This window comes from Silurus meridionalis, chromosome 28, assembly GCF_014805685.1.
Source record: "Silurus meridionalis isolate SWU-2019-XX chromosome 28, ASM1480568v1, whole genome shotgun sequence".
Taxonomy (NCBI): Eukaryota; Metazoa; Chordata; class Actinopteri; order Siluriformes; family Siluridae; genus Silurus; species Silurus meridionalis.
The window spans coordinates 13,479,535-13,498,217 of record NC_060911.1 but is presented as its reverse complement, the minus strand read 5'-3'; the positions used below and the strand labels follow the sequence as shown (position 1 = coordinate 13,498,217).

General features: G+C 40.4%; 1 protein-coding gene across 26 annotated transcripts in view; it reads right to left on the bottom strand.

Moving 5' to 3' along the window:
* Nucleotides 1-18,683, bottom strand: part of LOC124381709 (neurexin-1a-like) — a 316,092-nt gene that overhangs the window by 223,727 nt on the left and 73,682 nt on the right. For 18 of the 26 annotated variants that reach the window (XM_046843553.1, XM_046843558.1, XM_046843570.1 and 15 more), the window contains 3 exons: nt 9,674-9,975; nt 5,617-5,640; nt 4,416-4,577 (listed from right to left, as the gene is read on the bottom strand). In XM_046843553.1, the coding sequence (XP_046699509.1) occupies nt 4,416-4,577; nt 5,617-5,640; nt 9,674-9,975 (488 nt within the window). The remainder of the gene's footprint in view (nt 1-4,415; nt 4,578-5,616; nt 5,641-9,673; nt 9,976-18,683) is intronic. The other 8 variants (XM_046843563.1, XM_046843567.1, XM_046843574.1 and 5 more) reach the window with 1 other exon arrangement.

Below are 18,683 nucleotides of genomic sequence, written 5' to 3'. Positions count from 1 at the left end.
ATAAGGGGAGTGGAGACATAGGGCACCTTTTAGAGGCCAGCGAAATTGGAAGAAGCTCCGAAGCCAGGCTTTTTTTCCCCCCCTCAACCCAGCGAGGAGAGAGTCACACCAAGCTCATTTGTCACACATTTGGCTTGGAGACGTGACAAAGAAGCTATTACCACAACAACATTTCATCATCACAACAGAGGAGCCGGGAGTCGGAACGAGGGAAAGCCAGGACTCGGGAGCGTGACCATGAGCACGTGTGATCAATCAGAGGACAACCGAGTCAAGAACCTGACTGAGTTTACGGGCTGTGGGGCTACAATACATGCAGACTTTACTGACTGAGGGGGTGCGTGTCTGCACTTAATAACACCGTATAACCATATGATTCACATGGGGAAATTATGCATAGGATCTCTTCATAAAACATTTTATCATTTAATTTAGCTTTTTTTACACAATTCTTTACTTTCCACATGTATTTGTTTAAGAGGTTTTATTTATTTTCATTTATGATGTCTGTGTAAAGAAACTATTTTTTTCTAATGTGAATTTTGAAACAATTATTTATCTTTCCTCTCTTCATCTTTTCAACGTCTTTTTTCCTTTCTTCCATCCTTCCTTCCCTTTTCACAATGTTTTTCTTCCTTCCTTCATACCTCACTTTCTTCCCAATGTTTATTTCCTTTTTTTCTTTCCTCCTTTCCTTTCGAACTTTCCTCTCAATGTTTAATTCCTTCCTTCCTGAAGGAATTAAGGACTGAAGGAAGGAAACATTGTGAAGGAACATTGTGAAGGAACATTCCTTCAGTCCTTAATTCCTTCTTTCCTTTCTTCCTCACCTTTTTACCAATGTTTATTACCTTCCTTCCTTCACAAAATTTTAGTTCTTTCTTTCTTTCTTTCTTTCTTTCTTTCTTTCTTTCTTTCTTTCTTTCTTTCTTTCTTTCTTTCTTTCTTTCTTTCTTTCCTCCTTATCTCTTGAACTGACTAATTTTCCTTCATTCCTTCTTTTCTACCTTCCAAAATTTTTACCCAATGTTTATTTCCTTTCTTACTTCCTTACTTTACAATCTGCCTTCCTTTGTTCCTTCCTTCCTTCCAAAATTGTTACCCAATGGTCATTTCTTTTCTTACTTCCTTACTTTACAATCTTCTTTCCTTCCTTCCTTCCTTACTTCACAATCTTCCTCCCTTCCTTCCTCCGTCCTTCCTTCCTTCCTTCCTTCCTTCCTTCCTCTCACCCTCCCTCATCTCTCCCATTTTCCCAAATTAGTTTCCTTACTTTCTTCCTTTTATTTTCCAATGTCTGTTTTTTTTCTTCATTTCTTCCTATTTCCCAGTGCTTTCTTTTTTAAACCCTTTTCACATTTCGAATGTATTTTACACTTTATTTATTTACCTGTTTTTCTGCACACGGCTCATTTTCCACATACGATCCTCACAAACGATTTCTGATCAGACCTGCATAATGACATGCAGGAAAATCCGTGATCCTGTGCCTATTTACTTTCCGTCAGAAGAAAAGCGATACGAGGAGCGGGTTTATACGGCGAGGTGTTAATGAGGTGTTCTCGATCGCTTTGCTCTCGCTGATGATTTGATTAAAGCAGCCGCCTCCGTAAAGCAGGCACGAGTAATTGCTCGGCGCGCTAACGACGGCTTGATAAACACGCTCGTTCATCTCCAATTATCTCATTTGGTGCGATGTTCATTTCGGCGCGGAGTCAAAAATGCCGCTGGACGCTGTGTATTTTTATAATTATTTTTGAAATCATCTCGACCCTTCAGCGATCAAAGGCAGCGGTTTCGATTGGCGATCGCGACTTCGTTGACGATGGACCGGCGATACCGTACGAGAAAATTCGTTTATTCGTTTATACCATTGTTGTTGAAAACCGTTGGCTCTTTCTCTGTTAATGAACTGGGTCCTCTAATGAGCTCGAGAAGGAGAGCAGAGCAGCCACGTGCTAAAGAACCCAAGCACTAGTTAGAAGTCCCCATAGGATTTTCTTCAAGGTTCAGTGAGGACAGATTCACCAACTGGAGGTGGGGAGGGGAGGCTGTTATCTAGGACAGCTGTAAAGATGCAGCAAGAAAGAGCGGAGGAAAAAAAATAGGGGGGGAAAAAAAAGAGTTCTACAGGCGAGTAGAAATTTAACTTTTTGAAATTAAGAGATAAATGACCAGACGAGTCACGGAGGGCTTTGTAGAAAGTCTGGCGCGCTGCAAAATGGCTTTTGATGGTCGAAATACCCATTAAAAAGGTGATGGAAATTTTTTTTTAAATATACGTCCATTCGATTGGAATAACATGGTGAAGGCCTACTCTGACTGACCTACACTTAACCTTGATGTTTCTTTAAGCACCGCCGTTTTGAACAGCCTGGGAATTCTTTTTTCCTTCCTTGCGTAAATTGAGCTAAACCGAGCGTCAAATTGGGCGAAGATGAAATTGGGCTCAAAACGAAGGTTAAATGGAATGTTGCAGTCGATTACGGAGCGGTTCTGTCACGTAGCTAGCCGCCCACTTGATCCAATTGCCAAGATGAATTTTCCTAGCTGGGAAGTTTTGCTTCAAACTGACTTGAAACTTCAAGCCCAAATTCGAACCACGAATGGGCGTGGCCTAAAGGTTTATAGTGAACGAATCTAACAAATATGACTAGAATGGCTGGAGCGATACTGAAGTAACAAAACTTTTGATACTGGTGAAGTTATGGCTCTGGTTGGTGTACAAGAGAGTCAGCATTCTGTCATATATCTTGACTTCGCTGTATTATCTGTACTTCCTGAGGTAATCTGTTTAAAAGCAGAAACAGGCTCAAGGGCGGGAATCTCTATAAGTTATGTACAGGAAACAGAATTGAGTAGTTCATTTCCCGACTCTTCTAGGCCGAGTCATTCTTTCCTTTGTCACGTGACTCCCAAAATAGTGCATTACACAGGAAACAGAATTGAGTAGTTCATCTCATGAGTACGCTGGTCTGAGTCTCTCGATCTTTTGTCACGTGACTCTAATATACACTATGCAGTTTCTTTCATTTTGGATTTAAAATAACTCAAAAAAAGATTTGTTCATTTCGAACGAGATTCACAGTACCAAGTTCACTAACGCCATATGATCTTCCAGTCACTAATTTAAATGCTGTTTGTGTGAAGGATTCAATTTTGTACATTTGCTATGTTGTTAATGAAATAATAATAGTTTTTTTAAATATAATTAGCAAAAAGTTAAATCCAGTCCATTCTATCATTATTCACCACTGGTACCAGTGTCTATGATAGAGGTCTTGAGGTCATATACTCAATCTCTGCTACATCACTCAAGTCTATAAATAGTCTTGAATCTCAACTAGCGATGGGGCGGGGCCTTTTAAATGAACCCCGCCCACATTGACTTTTGTACATCCACACTATAGTTTTCAATCGTTTTCCAAAAGTTGCTCATCCACAATGAAATGTCTAAGAACGCTCAGGTCCCTGTACTGTGCATGAGCTTGACTGAAAACTTCGTCTCAGTGTGGACGGAAAGCCAAAACGGAGAGGAAAAAATCTGCTATTTCAAACAAAACCACATCCATGTGTACATGGAGTCCTCGTTTCCTTTTATAATAGCCTCCATTCTTCTGGCAAGATGTTCCTCTAGATTTTGTGGCGATTTGTGAGATTTATTCATCCACAAAGGTGTTACTAAAGGTACTGATGTAGGTGAGCTGAGAAGGCTTGAGGTGCCGTTCTAGTTCATCTCAATGGTGTTTAAAAGAGTTGAGGTCAAAGCTTTATTGAAGGAGAAGGAGATCTTTCACTCCATATAGGAAAAAAAAGCATATAATCCTGGATCTGGTTTTTCTGGGACAGGTTTAGGTCTCCTCGTTCAAGTGAAGGGAAAACGTCATGCTAGCACATCCTACACAATTTCATGCGTAGCACATTCAAAACAATTCGAGACATTCTATATCATATAGTGTTCATATGTTCATGCTAGATGTAAATGAAATCTTTCTTTCTTTCGTTATATTTGACTACGCCCCGAATCCTCCCGTTCCTAAAACTATTTTGACCCATAGGATTGCAGTACCTAAGCCTGCCTCCAGTCTTAGACACCGTTTAAATATCTTAAGCTTTATGTCAAGCTTTCTAGAACCCCCCAAAAAAAGATTTGTATTTGATACACGTTTCGATTTGCAATAAGATGCGAAAAATCTAGTTTTCCGTGCAAACAGGAACCACATGAGTCATAGCTTTAGGTGGGAACTTGTTGCTAGGACAAAGTGATGTTGTTCTGTACAATTTGTCCTCGAAGACATTTCATCCCCGATGGAGATGAAATGCAGGCTGTGTGTGTGTGTGTGGGTGTGTGTGCTGCTTTCTATTTTGTTTTTGGAATTTTAAAAACTTTTTATCGGAGTCAAAAGCAAGTTTACCTCCTTCAGGCAGCCCATGAAGTTGTTGCTAACTGGAGATCCGGGCAGGTCAGCCGTGCTAGGGCTTCCTCCGACATAGAAAAAATCGTCCGAGCCCAGCATGGTGTAGTCCTCCTGCGTGTATCCTGTGGTGGTAAGGATTCCATCCACGGATATCGTAACCTAGACAACAAAGCACAGGAAAAGGACACGCTATACTCTTGCAAGCTTTAGCGGCGCTTCGGATCGACCGCTCAGCAACTACTGGATTTTATTTTGTTTTGTTTTTCCCCCTTGTTTGTTTGTTTTTATCCCATTTTTATGTCTTTTAAAGATTTCAAGCTTCGTAGTTTTTTTTTTTTTTAGGAAGTTCTTGAAAGTTTTTAGTAGCGTACAACCCGATTGCCCAATGTGCTGTTAGTTGGTGTTAGTGTTAGTATTCTAACTTTTATGCAACATAAAAGTCATTTTGCAGACACAAAAATGGTGTTAGTACATATGGTATCTGTGCTCTTTTTTTGTTGGATTAGTTTTGTATTTTATTGAAAAGAAACAACAACCAAAAAAAAAAACCATCACAGGTTAGACACAAGCGATGTGAAAATACAACCACGGCCGGTTTCGGCTGCACAGAAAACAAAGCATTAAGCATGAAATAAATATGCATGCTGAATTGCTTTTTAGCGCATGCTGGCGAAGGAAAAGCTCTGAAGCCGTACGCCCATGCTGTGTAAAAGCAGAGCCGGGTGAATGGTACGTAGCACAGGTGGTGTTTCAGGGTGGCATTGAAGAAACGCAGAGGATAAAAAGCACCAGGATTGGTGAAGGAGCTGGGAAATGCATGCCATGCTGAGGTTCATGAGGGTCAGAATTTGGCCAGAGTGCATCAGCCAGTAGACGGTCCTCCAGGTGAACCACTGCTTGATGCGAAAGGCTCAAGGTGATGGCCCTGGAAAGCACAGAACTGGACAAATTAAGGAAGGGAGGAAACGGACCGATGTAATCCGACAAAAAACAAACCGAATGGAGAGAACGTGGAAATGGAGTCGGGAAACAAAAGGAAGCGAAGAAGTACCAACCGCAAGTCCCCTTTATTTTTTGGGTTTATGACTTCTACAGTAAAAATAAAAAATAAAAAAAAAAAGGAAGAAAAGAAACACACGGCAAACCCAAACTAAGAAACAATTAGAATGATATCTACCGAACAATGTAGTTTGTTTACCATAGCGTGTCCAATGCCTGAATGCTTTGTGGAAAAGGGGGGAGAAAGCAAATTAAAACTGTGAACAGAACAACGACCGTTACTCAAAAAAGATATGATGATTACTACCAAGGTTAGTACACTCTCAGAGAACGTTCTGTTAGTAAAAATGACACATTCCATGGATGACGTTAGTTTCCCAAAGGGTGTTAGTATAAAAAAAAAAGAAAAAAAAGGGCAAACCGAGCTGCCGTTAGAACTGTCCTGATTCGGTCGCTACGTATGTACAGTGCGTGTGAAAAGTTTGGAAACGCCGAGTCTTTTATGGCTTTTCAGAGGCACAGGCTTGTACCCTTTGGTTCTATACAACAAACGAGGTCATGCAAGGGTATTAAGATTATCTACCGCTGAACAAATCTATACATGTCCTGATGTTTCACTTTATAAACTTTCTTTCGGCTTCTCCCATTAGGGGTCGCCACAGTGGACCATCCGCATGTTTGATTTGGCACGTTCTTATGTTGGATGCTCTTCCTAACGCAACCCTCCCCATTTATCCGGGATTGGGACCGGCACTAAGAGTGGCTGGGGTTGGTTGACTGACTGGGGATCTAACCCAGGCCACAGCGGTGAGAGCGCTGCATCCTAACCACTAGACCACCAGGGGAACTTGATGTTTTACTTTATACTCATTGAAAAATTCTCCTTTGTGGTGACTGTGCAGACAGACAGACAGACAGACAGATAGATAGTTCTACACGTGTCATACATTGAAGTCGGTTTAGGATTCCTTACATCCCATTGGAATAATTCTCTGAAACAAACCCTTACGCTTCCACCTCCATGTTTCACCATTGTGGGGGGTTAGTCAGTCTGCCAACATCTTTCCTCCTGATCTCTATGTACGAAAGTCCTAAGAGGCCATGCATTATAACATTTATTTTCCTTTCTCGTTCTCTCGTGATCACGGCATAACAAACATTGTTGCCTTGCGGTCAGTATTTAACATTCGTTTATGCCGAATACACAGAAAAACCTTCTAGAACATTCTTGATGTAACATCATATATAATTACCATAACTATTTGTGGCAGAGGGTACGAGGAAAAAATCTCGCCTTTTTTCGAGTTATCACGACTTACTTTTTCTCCACAAATGGTTCTTATACATGACGTTACTGTACATTTACAACATCTCTTGTGATTTCTCGGTGTATTGGGAATAAGAGCGTGTTAAGTCATAAGTAGAAAACGGAGTGAGGTATCTTGGAATCACGAGAAAATTAAATCGTTATCACGAACATTCAAGAAAGAAAAAAATATTAGAAGGCATGGCTTTTTAGGACTGTCTTGAATAGTCTTGAATATGTTCTTCTGTTACAGACATATAACATTTGGATTATTGTGTAAAAGGAACGCCTCTAAAAAAAACCAATAAACTCTGTTTCCATATTTTTTGACACCCACTGTATCTACTTGTATAGTCGATAGGTTACTAAATGTACTTATATATATATATATATATATATATATATATATATATATATATATATTCATATTCTTATGGATCTATTGTACATAAGCGAGAAGGTCAGAAGCAGTGGGTTCGACTGATGTGACTTATTTTTCTGACCAACTACTGATGGTTTTCGTGGCCTTAAAAACTGATTGCTCCTGTGCCGCCTTCTTCAGGTCTTTAGGTGATGAACTTTACACAATCAATGAGAGAAGCAAAGGAGATCCTTACATGACTAGGCATGCATTCACACAGTGCATTCTATAGTTAGGATCTGCTTAATTCATCAGTTTTATCTTATTTGTTATTTTTAAATAAAGTCCTTTTTGAGCAAGGGCATACCCTGTCTAGACGCTGTCTGGCGCTTCCTTGTCTTGTGCAATTTTTAACATTCCTTAAAACAATTTACCCTGTCTTCACCTTGATGCCAGGATCTCAGGAATTGTGGATAAAAAAAACAATGAAGAGGTTCAATTTGTTTTTCTCTACGAACAGCAAACATATTCTATGATTCCAAGTAGAAACCTTAGTATGAACCTGAAGATAGCTAGATAATCTATTTAAAAAATAGATTCAAGGGTTCAGAACCCTTCAAGAGTCTAGACACACTCTGGATCAATCATTACAATACAAATTTAAAAAGTGTAGTTTCTGTAAAATAGTCTCTATAAACCCTATAGTAAAGGGTCCCTTCATTGCATGGTTCCATTAGGAACTTTTCGGCAAATACACCATCCAAAAAATATAAACAATTGCAGAAGTCAAATCTTAGGAGAAATCATCTTTTTGTAAGGTCCATTTATGGGAACTGAATGACGAACCATTCAATAAAAAAAATCTCAGTCATCTAAAGTCTTCAGGATGATTTCAGAATGAAGAAATTGAACTTTAACTCAGAAACCCATCATGTGTTCTTTGGTTTGTTCTTCTATAAGACATGGACATGGACATGTGTGCCCTAGTCTTGAATCCGAGTAAAGAATGTCTGGACATAGGACAAATATGGAACAACGTCATTGGATGGTCTGTCTCTGGGAACTAACTGAAGAACCCTACAAGAACTCTACACCTCCATGTCGGAGAGGATTCCAAGTAGAACCTATTTAAAGAATGCTGAACCAGTTTTGATTTGTAGTACTGACGAATGCTCCTTTGTAGATGTTTTTCAAACACCCCATTAAAAAGCTCTATAGCAGGCCACTCAAGATCCTCAAATCCAACACATGTAAAACTATATCTTCATGGAGGTAGCTTTGTGAACAGAAGCATAGTTATGCTAGAGCAGGTTTGGATCTCCTAGTTCTCCTAAGGGAAAAATTTCATCCCACCACATCCAAATATGTCCTATACAGTTGTGTGCCTCCAACTTGGTGGAAAGAGTTTTGAGAAGAACTTCATTTGACTGGAACAATCAGCTGCTCATTATAGTGTCATTTAATTGAGGTTCATTGTCCATTTTTGTTTTGTTTTTTGTCTGTTTTATCCAATAATCTAATCACTCCCAACCTAGATGTTCATGCAGCTTAGTAGTAGGTCTTCTAGAATGTGGACTGTCTGGAGTACCTAATGAGTTCTATATATCCATTTTTGGTTATTTACACTAAATGTCAGTCCATGAGCCATTAACTTCCTTTCAGTTCTTTGTGGAGCCAATAAAAATGTTTAAAGATCTATAAAACCCAAAGTGGTTCCTTTATGGCATCACTCTGAAGAACCTTCCTATTAATATTTGAAAAGTCTCCTAATTCATTAATTCTGATTGTTTGTAAGAGTCTACAAGATTTTTTGGGTTCTTGAGTGCTAGATGTGCTAACACACCACTCTCGCTTGTAAAGAACCCTTGAGGAATTGTTATTTTGAGAGTCTCAATGGTCTGGATAAAAGCTCCTGATCTTGAGACTAGAACCACTTATGGGTTCTTTATCTTGTCTATTTATTAAAAAATTCCTGCAGAACCGTTTAATGCCACATAGAATATTTAAAGTAGAACCTATCTAGCCAAACTATCCTAAAGTTCCTTGAAGAAATCCCTGAAGGTATAAATGTACATGGTTTAACAGTCCCTGTGAGATCAGTCCCTGTGAAAAAAAAGCTGTTATGGAGAATCCTGGTAGTTTCTGGAATAACAAATGGGTTCACTCCTAAATTCCAGGTGTTTGGATTGTCCTTCTATATATAATTCTACAGCAAAAGGTCTTTATATCAGATATCAGAGAGGGTTCCAGATAGAACTCTTGAGAAAAAAACTTTAACAAACTTTTTTTTGAAGGTTTTTTAAAAGTTTTCTTGGGTTCTCGACTGCTTGGCTGTAGTATGGAGTATCGTTATACCTTAAAATAATAGTTTAGCATGCTAACAAAGCCTAATTCTGCACAGAACCTAGCCTGTTCATGAGGTATGTCCCTGCTCAAATTTGCTAACAGCTCTAATGTTTATCTTGATTTGAATTTAGACCTAAAAGTACTTGCATGTTAAATTCAAAGAGATGATTTCAAAAAACGTAAACCCCCCAGAAAAGTCAAAATTTTATCGGTCTGACCAGCTAGAACCCCCTGCACTGTTACCTGACGGAGATTCCGTGTAACTTTGACATCATGCCAATCATTGTCATTAAATTTTCCATTGACTGGCTCCACCAGGGCTTCAAAGGCCCCGGACCCCAAATTAATGACCAGCGAAACCGCCCCGTTTTTCAGCGCCAGGTTGACGTAGTCAGCCGATTTGCCCGTATGCAGCATTAAGCCGTTCCTCTGCAGGGTTTTGAACGAGAGTGTTATCTCATCGCTGCTGCTCTGAATCGGGTTCTGCGACAGGTCATAGCAGAAGTACTCGGAACCTTTGAAGGTCGCCACAAATTCTTCCTTTTCTGTAAAGGAGAACAGAGAACAAAGAGATGTTGGGTTACTAGAAAGCCATCATGGCTGAGGAAAAAATATGTTCGCTTCATTGCTGGTGTTCGAGAAATGTATTTTTCAAGGAGGAATATCCCGGAACTAGCATGCTAGCTCAAAAAAACTGTGGTGCATAGCTCTAAAATAAAGCAGACTGTCTCTCAATTAAAACAGAATTTTAGATATAAAGTTAGAAAAACTGTTTCATAAATGGTTCAAACTCTCAGTCAGCAAGTGGCCTAGTGGAATTATTGCCAACTTCCCTCCATCCAATAGTAATCATTTCATTTTTATTGATCTTTCAGCCACGCTATCATAGAGCTCTCACTTAAGAAGAACCACTGAGGAACAATTTTTTTTTTAAAGAATCGAAATAATCAGATGGCAAAACAATAATGAAAAGCTTAAGTAAAAGATTCAAGTCAAGTCTAGAACCAGGGAAGTGGTAGCTCAGTGTTTAAAATGTTTTTAACGTCTGATCGAAAGGTTGAGTTCAAATCCCAGCACTATCAAGATCCCACTCATCACATATACACTACAAGCCACCCTCGAATATCTTTTCCTCGTATATCACAGCTTGGGGTCAGTGTGCAGGGTCAGCCATGGACCTTGCACTCCTGGACCTTGCACCCCTGGGCCTTGCTTCCTTGGGGGTTGCACTACTGGGCCTTACTCAAGGGGTTAACAGTGGTTTAACACATTGGTGAAATCAACCCATTATGATATTGTATGAGGAAGTCTGGTGTGTCAGAGAACAGAGAAGTATGTGAGGGTGGTGCAGGACATGTATTAGGACAGTGTGACAGCAGTGAAGTGTGCAGTAGGAACGACACACTGGTTCAAGGTGGAGGTTGGACTTCATCAAGGATCGGCTCTGAGCCCTTTCTTGTTTGCAGTGGTGTTGGACAGGTTGACTGACGAGGTCAGACAGGAGTCTCAGTGGACTATGATGTTTGCGGATGTTATTGTGATTTGTTGTGAGAGTAGTGAGCAGGTGGAGAAGAGTCTGAAGAGGTGGAGGTACATGCTGGAGAGAAGGGGAATGAAAGTCAGTAGGAGTAAGACGGAGTACATGTGTGTGAATGAGAGGGAGGGCAGTGGATGGTCAAGTCAAGTCAAGTTTATTTCTATAGCGCTTTTCACAAAAGACATTGTCTCAAAGCAGCTATACGGAAGGGTGCCTTTGAAGGGAGAAGAGGTGAAGTACAGGGACATGGGCGTTATTAGACGTTTCAGTGCAGATGAGCAACTTCTAAAAAATCTTTGAAAACGGAAACGAGGACGAGGAGCGTTTTTAGACAAAAATGCCGTTTTCAAAATTATCCAGATCAATGTAGACGTAGCCTAATGCTATTTTGACTTTTCTTCTCAGAGCTGGAACGATTGAGAAGTCTGCTTTATTTTTAAGCACTTTCTAAAGATCTATTCAAATACACATTATACATTACACAGACTTCAGCTCATCCCCAAATCCCTGTCAGCTCCTGCTGGGCTTTTTTTTTTATCCCTTTTCACTTTTTTTTTCTTCTGAGTGAACCATTAGGAGCGTAACAGAGAACAGATAAATAAGGTTAACGCCAATTGACCTCCACACCAGCCATCGGTGTGATTGACGCGCTGCCTGGGCGTTCACAAGCTCGATCTCCGCAATGAACATCCACAAATCCCAAAGTCTCTGAATCCTGCAGGTACATCTTACCTCCTCCTGTCAGTAATCAATATTAATAATCATGTTGGAACAGGTTTGGGTCTCCTAGTTGAAGTGAAGGGAAAATCTCCTGTTATCGAATCCAAAGACGTCGCTTACGATCGTGTGTTCACGTTATGGGAACAATTTGGAGAAGAACCACATACTGTATGGCTAGAAGAGTCAGGTGTTCCAGTACTTTTGAACTCGCAAAGTAGGTATCGCTAACGTAGTAAAGTGTTTAATAGCCGCATCATTTATAAACTGATAAGCTTATCTTCGTATTTCAGGTGGCAGGAAACGTTTTTGACCCTGAAATAAGCCCTGCCCCCTTTTTTCCCCCTTTAACAACTTAAACTTGTAATTTCAATGTAAAAAAAAATTAAATAAAAACACACTGTTTCTTTAAATCTGTTTCCATTCGCTGTTGTTAGGAACAAAGAAGTAGGTTGGTGTGTGTGTGTGTGTGTGTGTGTGTGTGTGTGTGTGTGTGTGTGTGCAATAGTGTGTATAAATGCTAATTTTAACACAGACTATATCAAGTTGCCCCTCATTGCCTCCCTGTTGACTATTATTAATTTAGAGCAACACACACACACACACACACACACACACACACACACACACACACACACTACATCTCTAAACAATGCAGCTAGGCTGAAAGCTCATTCCATAAATAGGTAGAAAGCTACGCCGAGACGCTGCTACTTTTCCTTTTTCCTCGATTGCGAGCCTGTATTAGCGAACACCGTGGCACAACACTAGCAGGCTAATCTCTCACTATAAAAGGCCAGAGATGTCAGTCATTTCTCGTTCCCACCCTCACCCCCCTCCCCGGAAACATTTCCAAGGTTAGCACCTTGCGTCCCAGCTAAAATTACCTCAAAATGGCAACGGTACTGGAGCATAGCATTTCTCGATCGCTTCTGACATTAACACAGAATTATCTGATATATTAGCTGGTGTAAAAAAAAAAAAAAAAAACCTCGGCACATGCATGAACTGAAGTCTTGACGTCTATAAAAGTTCATTATCTTCCGCCGACCGAAACCTTATTTTTATCACGACGATAGATACGCACACGCCTGTATCGGCTAGCGGCCACGGCTGTACGCGTGCCATTTCATTCCGAATGGTTGAGGTTCTTTTTTCCGAGACACATTGAGTGAGAAGAGCTCAGAGTGAGAGTGAAGGATGATAAGGACACGACATGACAGCTGACCTCGACCCAGCTAAACTCCTCCAGGGTTCAAGACACGGAAATAAACAAATAATTTAGTGAATATTTGCGACGTAAACTGGAAAAAAAAAGCATCTATTCGTGAGAGTGTTGAGGTAACGCCACACCTCCTTCATTGCTAATCTAGATTGTATCGCCTCTAGAACCCTCTTCTTGATAATTCTACATCAAACACATAGGAGCTGATGTGTTCTTACAGGATATAGACAAGCTTCTATTGGGACACCTGACCTTTCCAGCCATGTGTGGTTCCTCGCCAAACTATTACTCAGTCTCCAACCCATGTACAGACTAAATTAATGGAGCCGGCTTTGCATGAATTGTGTTTGGGTCTCCAGTTCCAAGAAGGAACAATTTGCACTATATTGCCAAAAGTTTGCGGACACCTGGTCATAAGTACAGTATTTGTGGTCGTGTTTTTGGAGCATCACATTCCACAATTAGTCCTAATTTGCTCTTACAATTCCCTCCACTCGTCTGGGAAGATGTTCCACTCGAGTTGGAGTGGAGTCAGTTGAAGCCTGGGGTGCAGTCAGCATTCACATTCATCCCAAAGGTATTCAATAAGTTTGGGATCAAATCTCTATAGCAGGCCACTCAAGATCTTCCTCTCCAAACCATGGAAAGAATATCTTCACGGAGCTCGCCTTTGTGGTCAGGTGCATTGCCATGCTGGAACGGGTTTGCCCTTCGAATGAGGCGCAAATGAACGCAAAACTGTATTATACATTTTAAAAGACGTCCTGTATAATTGTGTGCCTTCAGATTTGTGGAACCACATATCTTAGTAAAAGTCAGGCGTCCCAATACTTTTGTCGATTTATATGTATGTATATGTATGACATTCTAGCATTATGAGAAGTGAAGAACACTGAATATCTCCATAATTTCACCTGTTAGTGGGTGGAGATATTTATTAGGCAGCAAGTGAACATTTTGTCCTCGAAGTTGACGAGTTCGAAGCAGGAAAAATAGACGTAAGGATTTGAGCGGGTTTGAGAAGGCTAGATGGCTGGAAAAACTGCAGCTCTTGTGGGATGTTCCTGGTCTGCAGTGGTTAGTCTTTATCAAAAGTGCTCCAACGAAGGAACAGTGGTGAACCGGGGACAGGGTCGTGGGCAGACGAGGCTCGTTGATACAGATTGGGAGAGCAGGCTGGTCCGTGTGGTCCGAACAGACTTCGAGCTCCTGTAGCTCAAACTGCTGAAGGAGTTCATCGAGTAATGCTCAACTGTTTTAGCGGCAACACAATATTAGGAAGATGGTCGTAATGTTATGCCTGGTTTGTGTGTGTGTGTGTGTGTGTGTGTGTGTTACCAGTACATGTATGTACAGGTAAGTTTACATAGATAAATTCTCCAGCAATGGTTTCTTTATATTAGTCATGTTCAGAGGAATGTAAGCACTGCTCAGCATAGCTGCTGTTTTACTTTACTCGGGAAAACACGTCGCACACTTCATCATTGTGGCAGGGAACAAACATTCCGGCCATAATTACAGATATGATGGAGCACTTGTACAGGAGCCTGCAGCAGCCGTGCACTTTTAAAGAGTTCCGGCTCATTTTGATGTATTTTTCGTAATAAAAACTACCGTTTATCGACCTTACGTTCATTACAGCATCTTGATTTGATCGTGCTGATACTAAACCTTCTTCGGTACCCCATTTTCGCAACATTTGCTGTCGATTGAATCGCGTCGTCCTCCAAGCTTTTTTATTTTTGCGCGAAAATCCGACTGCAGCAGGAGGAGTTCAGGAGGAGTTCAGAGTGACTCCACAAAGGCACAAGCGTCTTTGAGCTCCGAGTTTTATACCTTGAAGACCTCCGCCAAGGCGTACGAGTTAAAACATCTCTTTAAACATTCACATAGTTCTCCTTTCACCTCGCTCTATTTACCCCGGTGCCTCTTCACATGATTGGCACACCATTAAAGTGATAGTGAGGTGATGTCAAATCCCAAGTCCTGACTGAGACTCCGTTTACCCCGAGCGCTCGGTGCTTTTAAAACGCTCCGCATACGTGCAGTGCAGGAAGAATCCAAGCTTCAGGAAGAGAACAGCTCGAGCTTTATAACTCGGTTATAGAGTCTATGCAGTGCTTATAACACTTTCTAAGACATTACAATACCTGAAAATGCAGAACGACTATGTCCTAATCCACCCCATATGACACCATAATAATACATTTTTATACTAATAATTCAGCTTTTTTTTTTTCTTTTCTATTTTTATAGTTCAATTTGAGCAAAAGTATTGGGACACTTCCAGCCAGATGTGGTTTCTCCCCAATCTGTTTCTACAACTGTGGTAGTATAAAATGTTCCCTCTTCACCGCACACACACAGTTGTTCCTCGTCGCAGTCGATTGGAATTTGGATATACAGTGCTGTGAATTAGTATTTAATTTTTTACAATTATTAATTTTTACTTATTTGTGAATTTGCTGTGGCGTGACCAGGCTGTGTCATGTTGAAGAACCGTCTAACGTGGATGAATTAAAACAATTCTGCAAGAAAAGTGGGCTCGAGATAAGGTTTAGGGGGCGATTACTTTTTCACATAGAGTCGAGCAGGTTTGGAAAGCTTTTTTTTACCTTAATAAATGAAATCATGGTTTTTAAAAGTGCGTTTTGTATTTACTCCGGTTATCTTCGTGTAATATTACAATTCGCTTTGATCATTCACAAATTGTTCAAGTGAATCCATTAGGAATCATTTAAGTGAATCATTTACTCGGAATCATTTAAGTGTGTCAAATATGCGAAAAAAATGTTTAATCAAGAAGGGGGCACATTTCATATTTTATTATTAGTATTCTTATTATTCATTTCCTGCATCATGAGATCTTGCATCTGATATTGTACTAAACCCAGATTTGTACAAAAAAATAAAAAAATAAAAATGTAAAAAGCAAGGATGAAGAAGGATATGTTTATTACATTACCTTTGTTTTTTTCCAATTATGATGTACAGATCTGCCAAAAAAAAAAAAAAAACAACTACACATGTATGATATTTAATACGTTACCGTTCCTTGAACCTACAAATCCATTTGCCTGGTTTCCACCCCCTCCAGGTGCAGAACTGCTTCCGCTTTATCATTCGATCCGATCGTGTGCAAATTACACCAGAGACGTTTTTTTTTTTTCCTTTCTTCTCCAAGTGCTGAGTAAGAGAAAGTGGGCGAGACGGAGAACAGGCCGGATTGCTGTAATGTTGCTAAACGCTGCTCGCAGCTAATAAGGTAATAAGGTAAAGCGGCGTGCTGCGTGAAGCTGATACCTGCATCGTGCTCGCGCCGGCCATGTGCCGAATTAGTCACGCTGGGAAAAATACAGCGTGATCTTTCCCTGAGGACGGCTTCCTACGCCGACTGATTTCCACTCTAATAACTTCCAATATGGCACAATATCAAGGAGAAACGAGACACGGAGCAGGCCATGGGAAATTCAATGTGCCCCTTTTCTAGGATGTCTTGCTACTTTTCCGCTTTTTTTTTTGTAGAATTAGCTTCAGTTCTTGGTTGTAATCATTTGAACAATGGACTCCAACAACCAAGTGGTGGGTGATTATGTATTTTAGACTGTGGGGGGCCATCAGGGCCTGAATCAACTCGGAATCACTGACATATGTTTTAATATAGTTTTGACCATGAATAATTATTCTGAAAAGTCTATTCTTTTGGAATTTTGTGTTTCTATCCAATCAGATTTTAGCCATCACATGATGGGCTCAAAGGCTGTGAGACCTTTAGAGCCAGAACTGCTTTTTATCATAAACTTCATGCTGCTTGAAGCCGTTGCTTTAACCAATCGGATTTTGAGTTGGTGACACCGGAGCCATCTAGCAAACGTACAGTAATGGCGCTTTTTGACTAGTAAGGAGAGTGTGTTGAGAAGATCGAGGGAGGATTTTGAGCAGCTGAAGAACGAGGAAAATGAGAGAGAGAGAAGGTTGGATGATGTGAAGCAGGAAGTGAATAGGATTAGTAAGGAGGAAGTGAGAGCAGCAATTGAGAGGATGAAATATGGAAAGTCCAGACCAGATGACATACCAATAGAAGCATGGAGATGTTTAGGAGAGATGCAGTGGAGTCGTTAACCATGTTTTTCAACAAGATTTTGGAAGGTGAGAAGATGCCTGAGGAATGGAGAAGGAGTTTGCTGGTACCGATCTTTAAGAATAAGGGAGATGTGCAGACCTGCAGTAACTACAGGGGAATTAGGTTGATCAGTCACACCATAAAGTTATGGGAAAGAGTAGTGGAAGCCAGGCTGAGGGAAGAGGTGACCATCTGTGAGCAGCAGTATGGTTTCATGCAGAGGAAGAGCACCAGGAAGACGCTTTATTTGCTTTGAGGATGTTGATGGAGAAGTAAAGAGAAGGTCTCTGGAGCTGTGTATGAAACCACAATACCTTTAAATAGAGCTTCGAAATTGATTTTAAAGGTGCAATTGGCTTTTTCTTTTCTCATGAATCAATATAAACAATATGGACTATTTGGTTTACCAATTCTTAAGGATTGCAGCTGTTATAGCGTTTTATATCATTTCTGTTATCTCGATAGCGTAATATAGTTTTATACATAAGTGTCATTACACTGGTTTCAAAGAAGAATAAAACAAAAACAAAGGCTTCACCACAAAATCAACAATTATACATATTGTTTTTTGTACAAAGTTGGTTAAGGGGAACTATTATTCAAATGGTATACAGCAGAGGACGCTGCATGTCACAATAATAGTTTTAATATTTAGATTTTAAACATCCAGACCGTTTGATGGAACCCAGATCAAGTGCGTTTTCATATCCATAGACGGGTCACGATGATTTCATTACCTCAATAAGCTTCCAAAGACCCGAACTAAATCCCCACTTTGTACACCAAATGCCACGCTTTCCAGTCTACGCTTTAAAGCGGCCGTCTTTAATCTCGCGGCGCATACGTCTTCGCTTGACACGCGTTCGCCACGACTAGCGCCGAGCGCACGTTGTGAGTAATCAGCAGACAGTGCAAGCTCTCGCCCACAGCCAGCATCCTCAAAACACAGCGCGACTCAAAACCCCAGACATAAATCTACCATGACACTTCAATAGCACCAGAAAGAACGAGGGAAAGAACAAAAAAAAACACCTAAAGAGAAAAAAAAGAGCTGTACGGCTAACTCTTTGTGACGAAAAAAAAAAAAAACGTGTATGAAATATTTATGTCTATACGAAATCACCAGGCGGATTTAATTAGAAAATCGGAACCGTTCTCTGATTAATCGATGCAGCGATTAGGAAATGGATATTCTTTCATTCTATTCTATTCTTTCATTCTGGTCTTCTGGCCGAAAATGGAAAAGGTGATAAAGGAGCTCTCCAGGAGCAGGAGATGAAGAAATTATTTATTGATATAAAACGAAATTAATTATAAGCAGACTCTGGATTTCGCCAAGTCAGACCACGCTAGGTTTTTTTTTCTTTTCTTTTCCCCCTCCTCCTTCTTCCACTCTGATACAAGCAAAACAATAATTGATGAAGGGCTACGTGCCCAGACAGATGGAGAGACTGAAATATTGTGCCTGTGTAGCACATTTGCATTTAAGCAAAAACATTCCCAACATTAGCTTTTATTATATACACAGTGTCAGTGTGTGAGTGTGAGTGTGTGAGTGGGTTACGAAATATTTTTCAGCTTGGATTTATTAAAGAAACACATTTTCAGTAAAGGCCAAACATCACGTCCGTAGGCAGAGTCTTGCCATCTT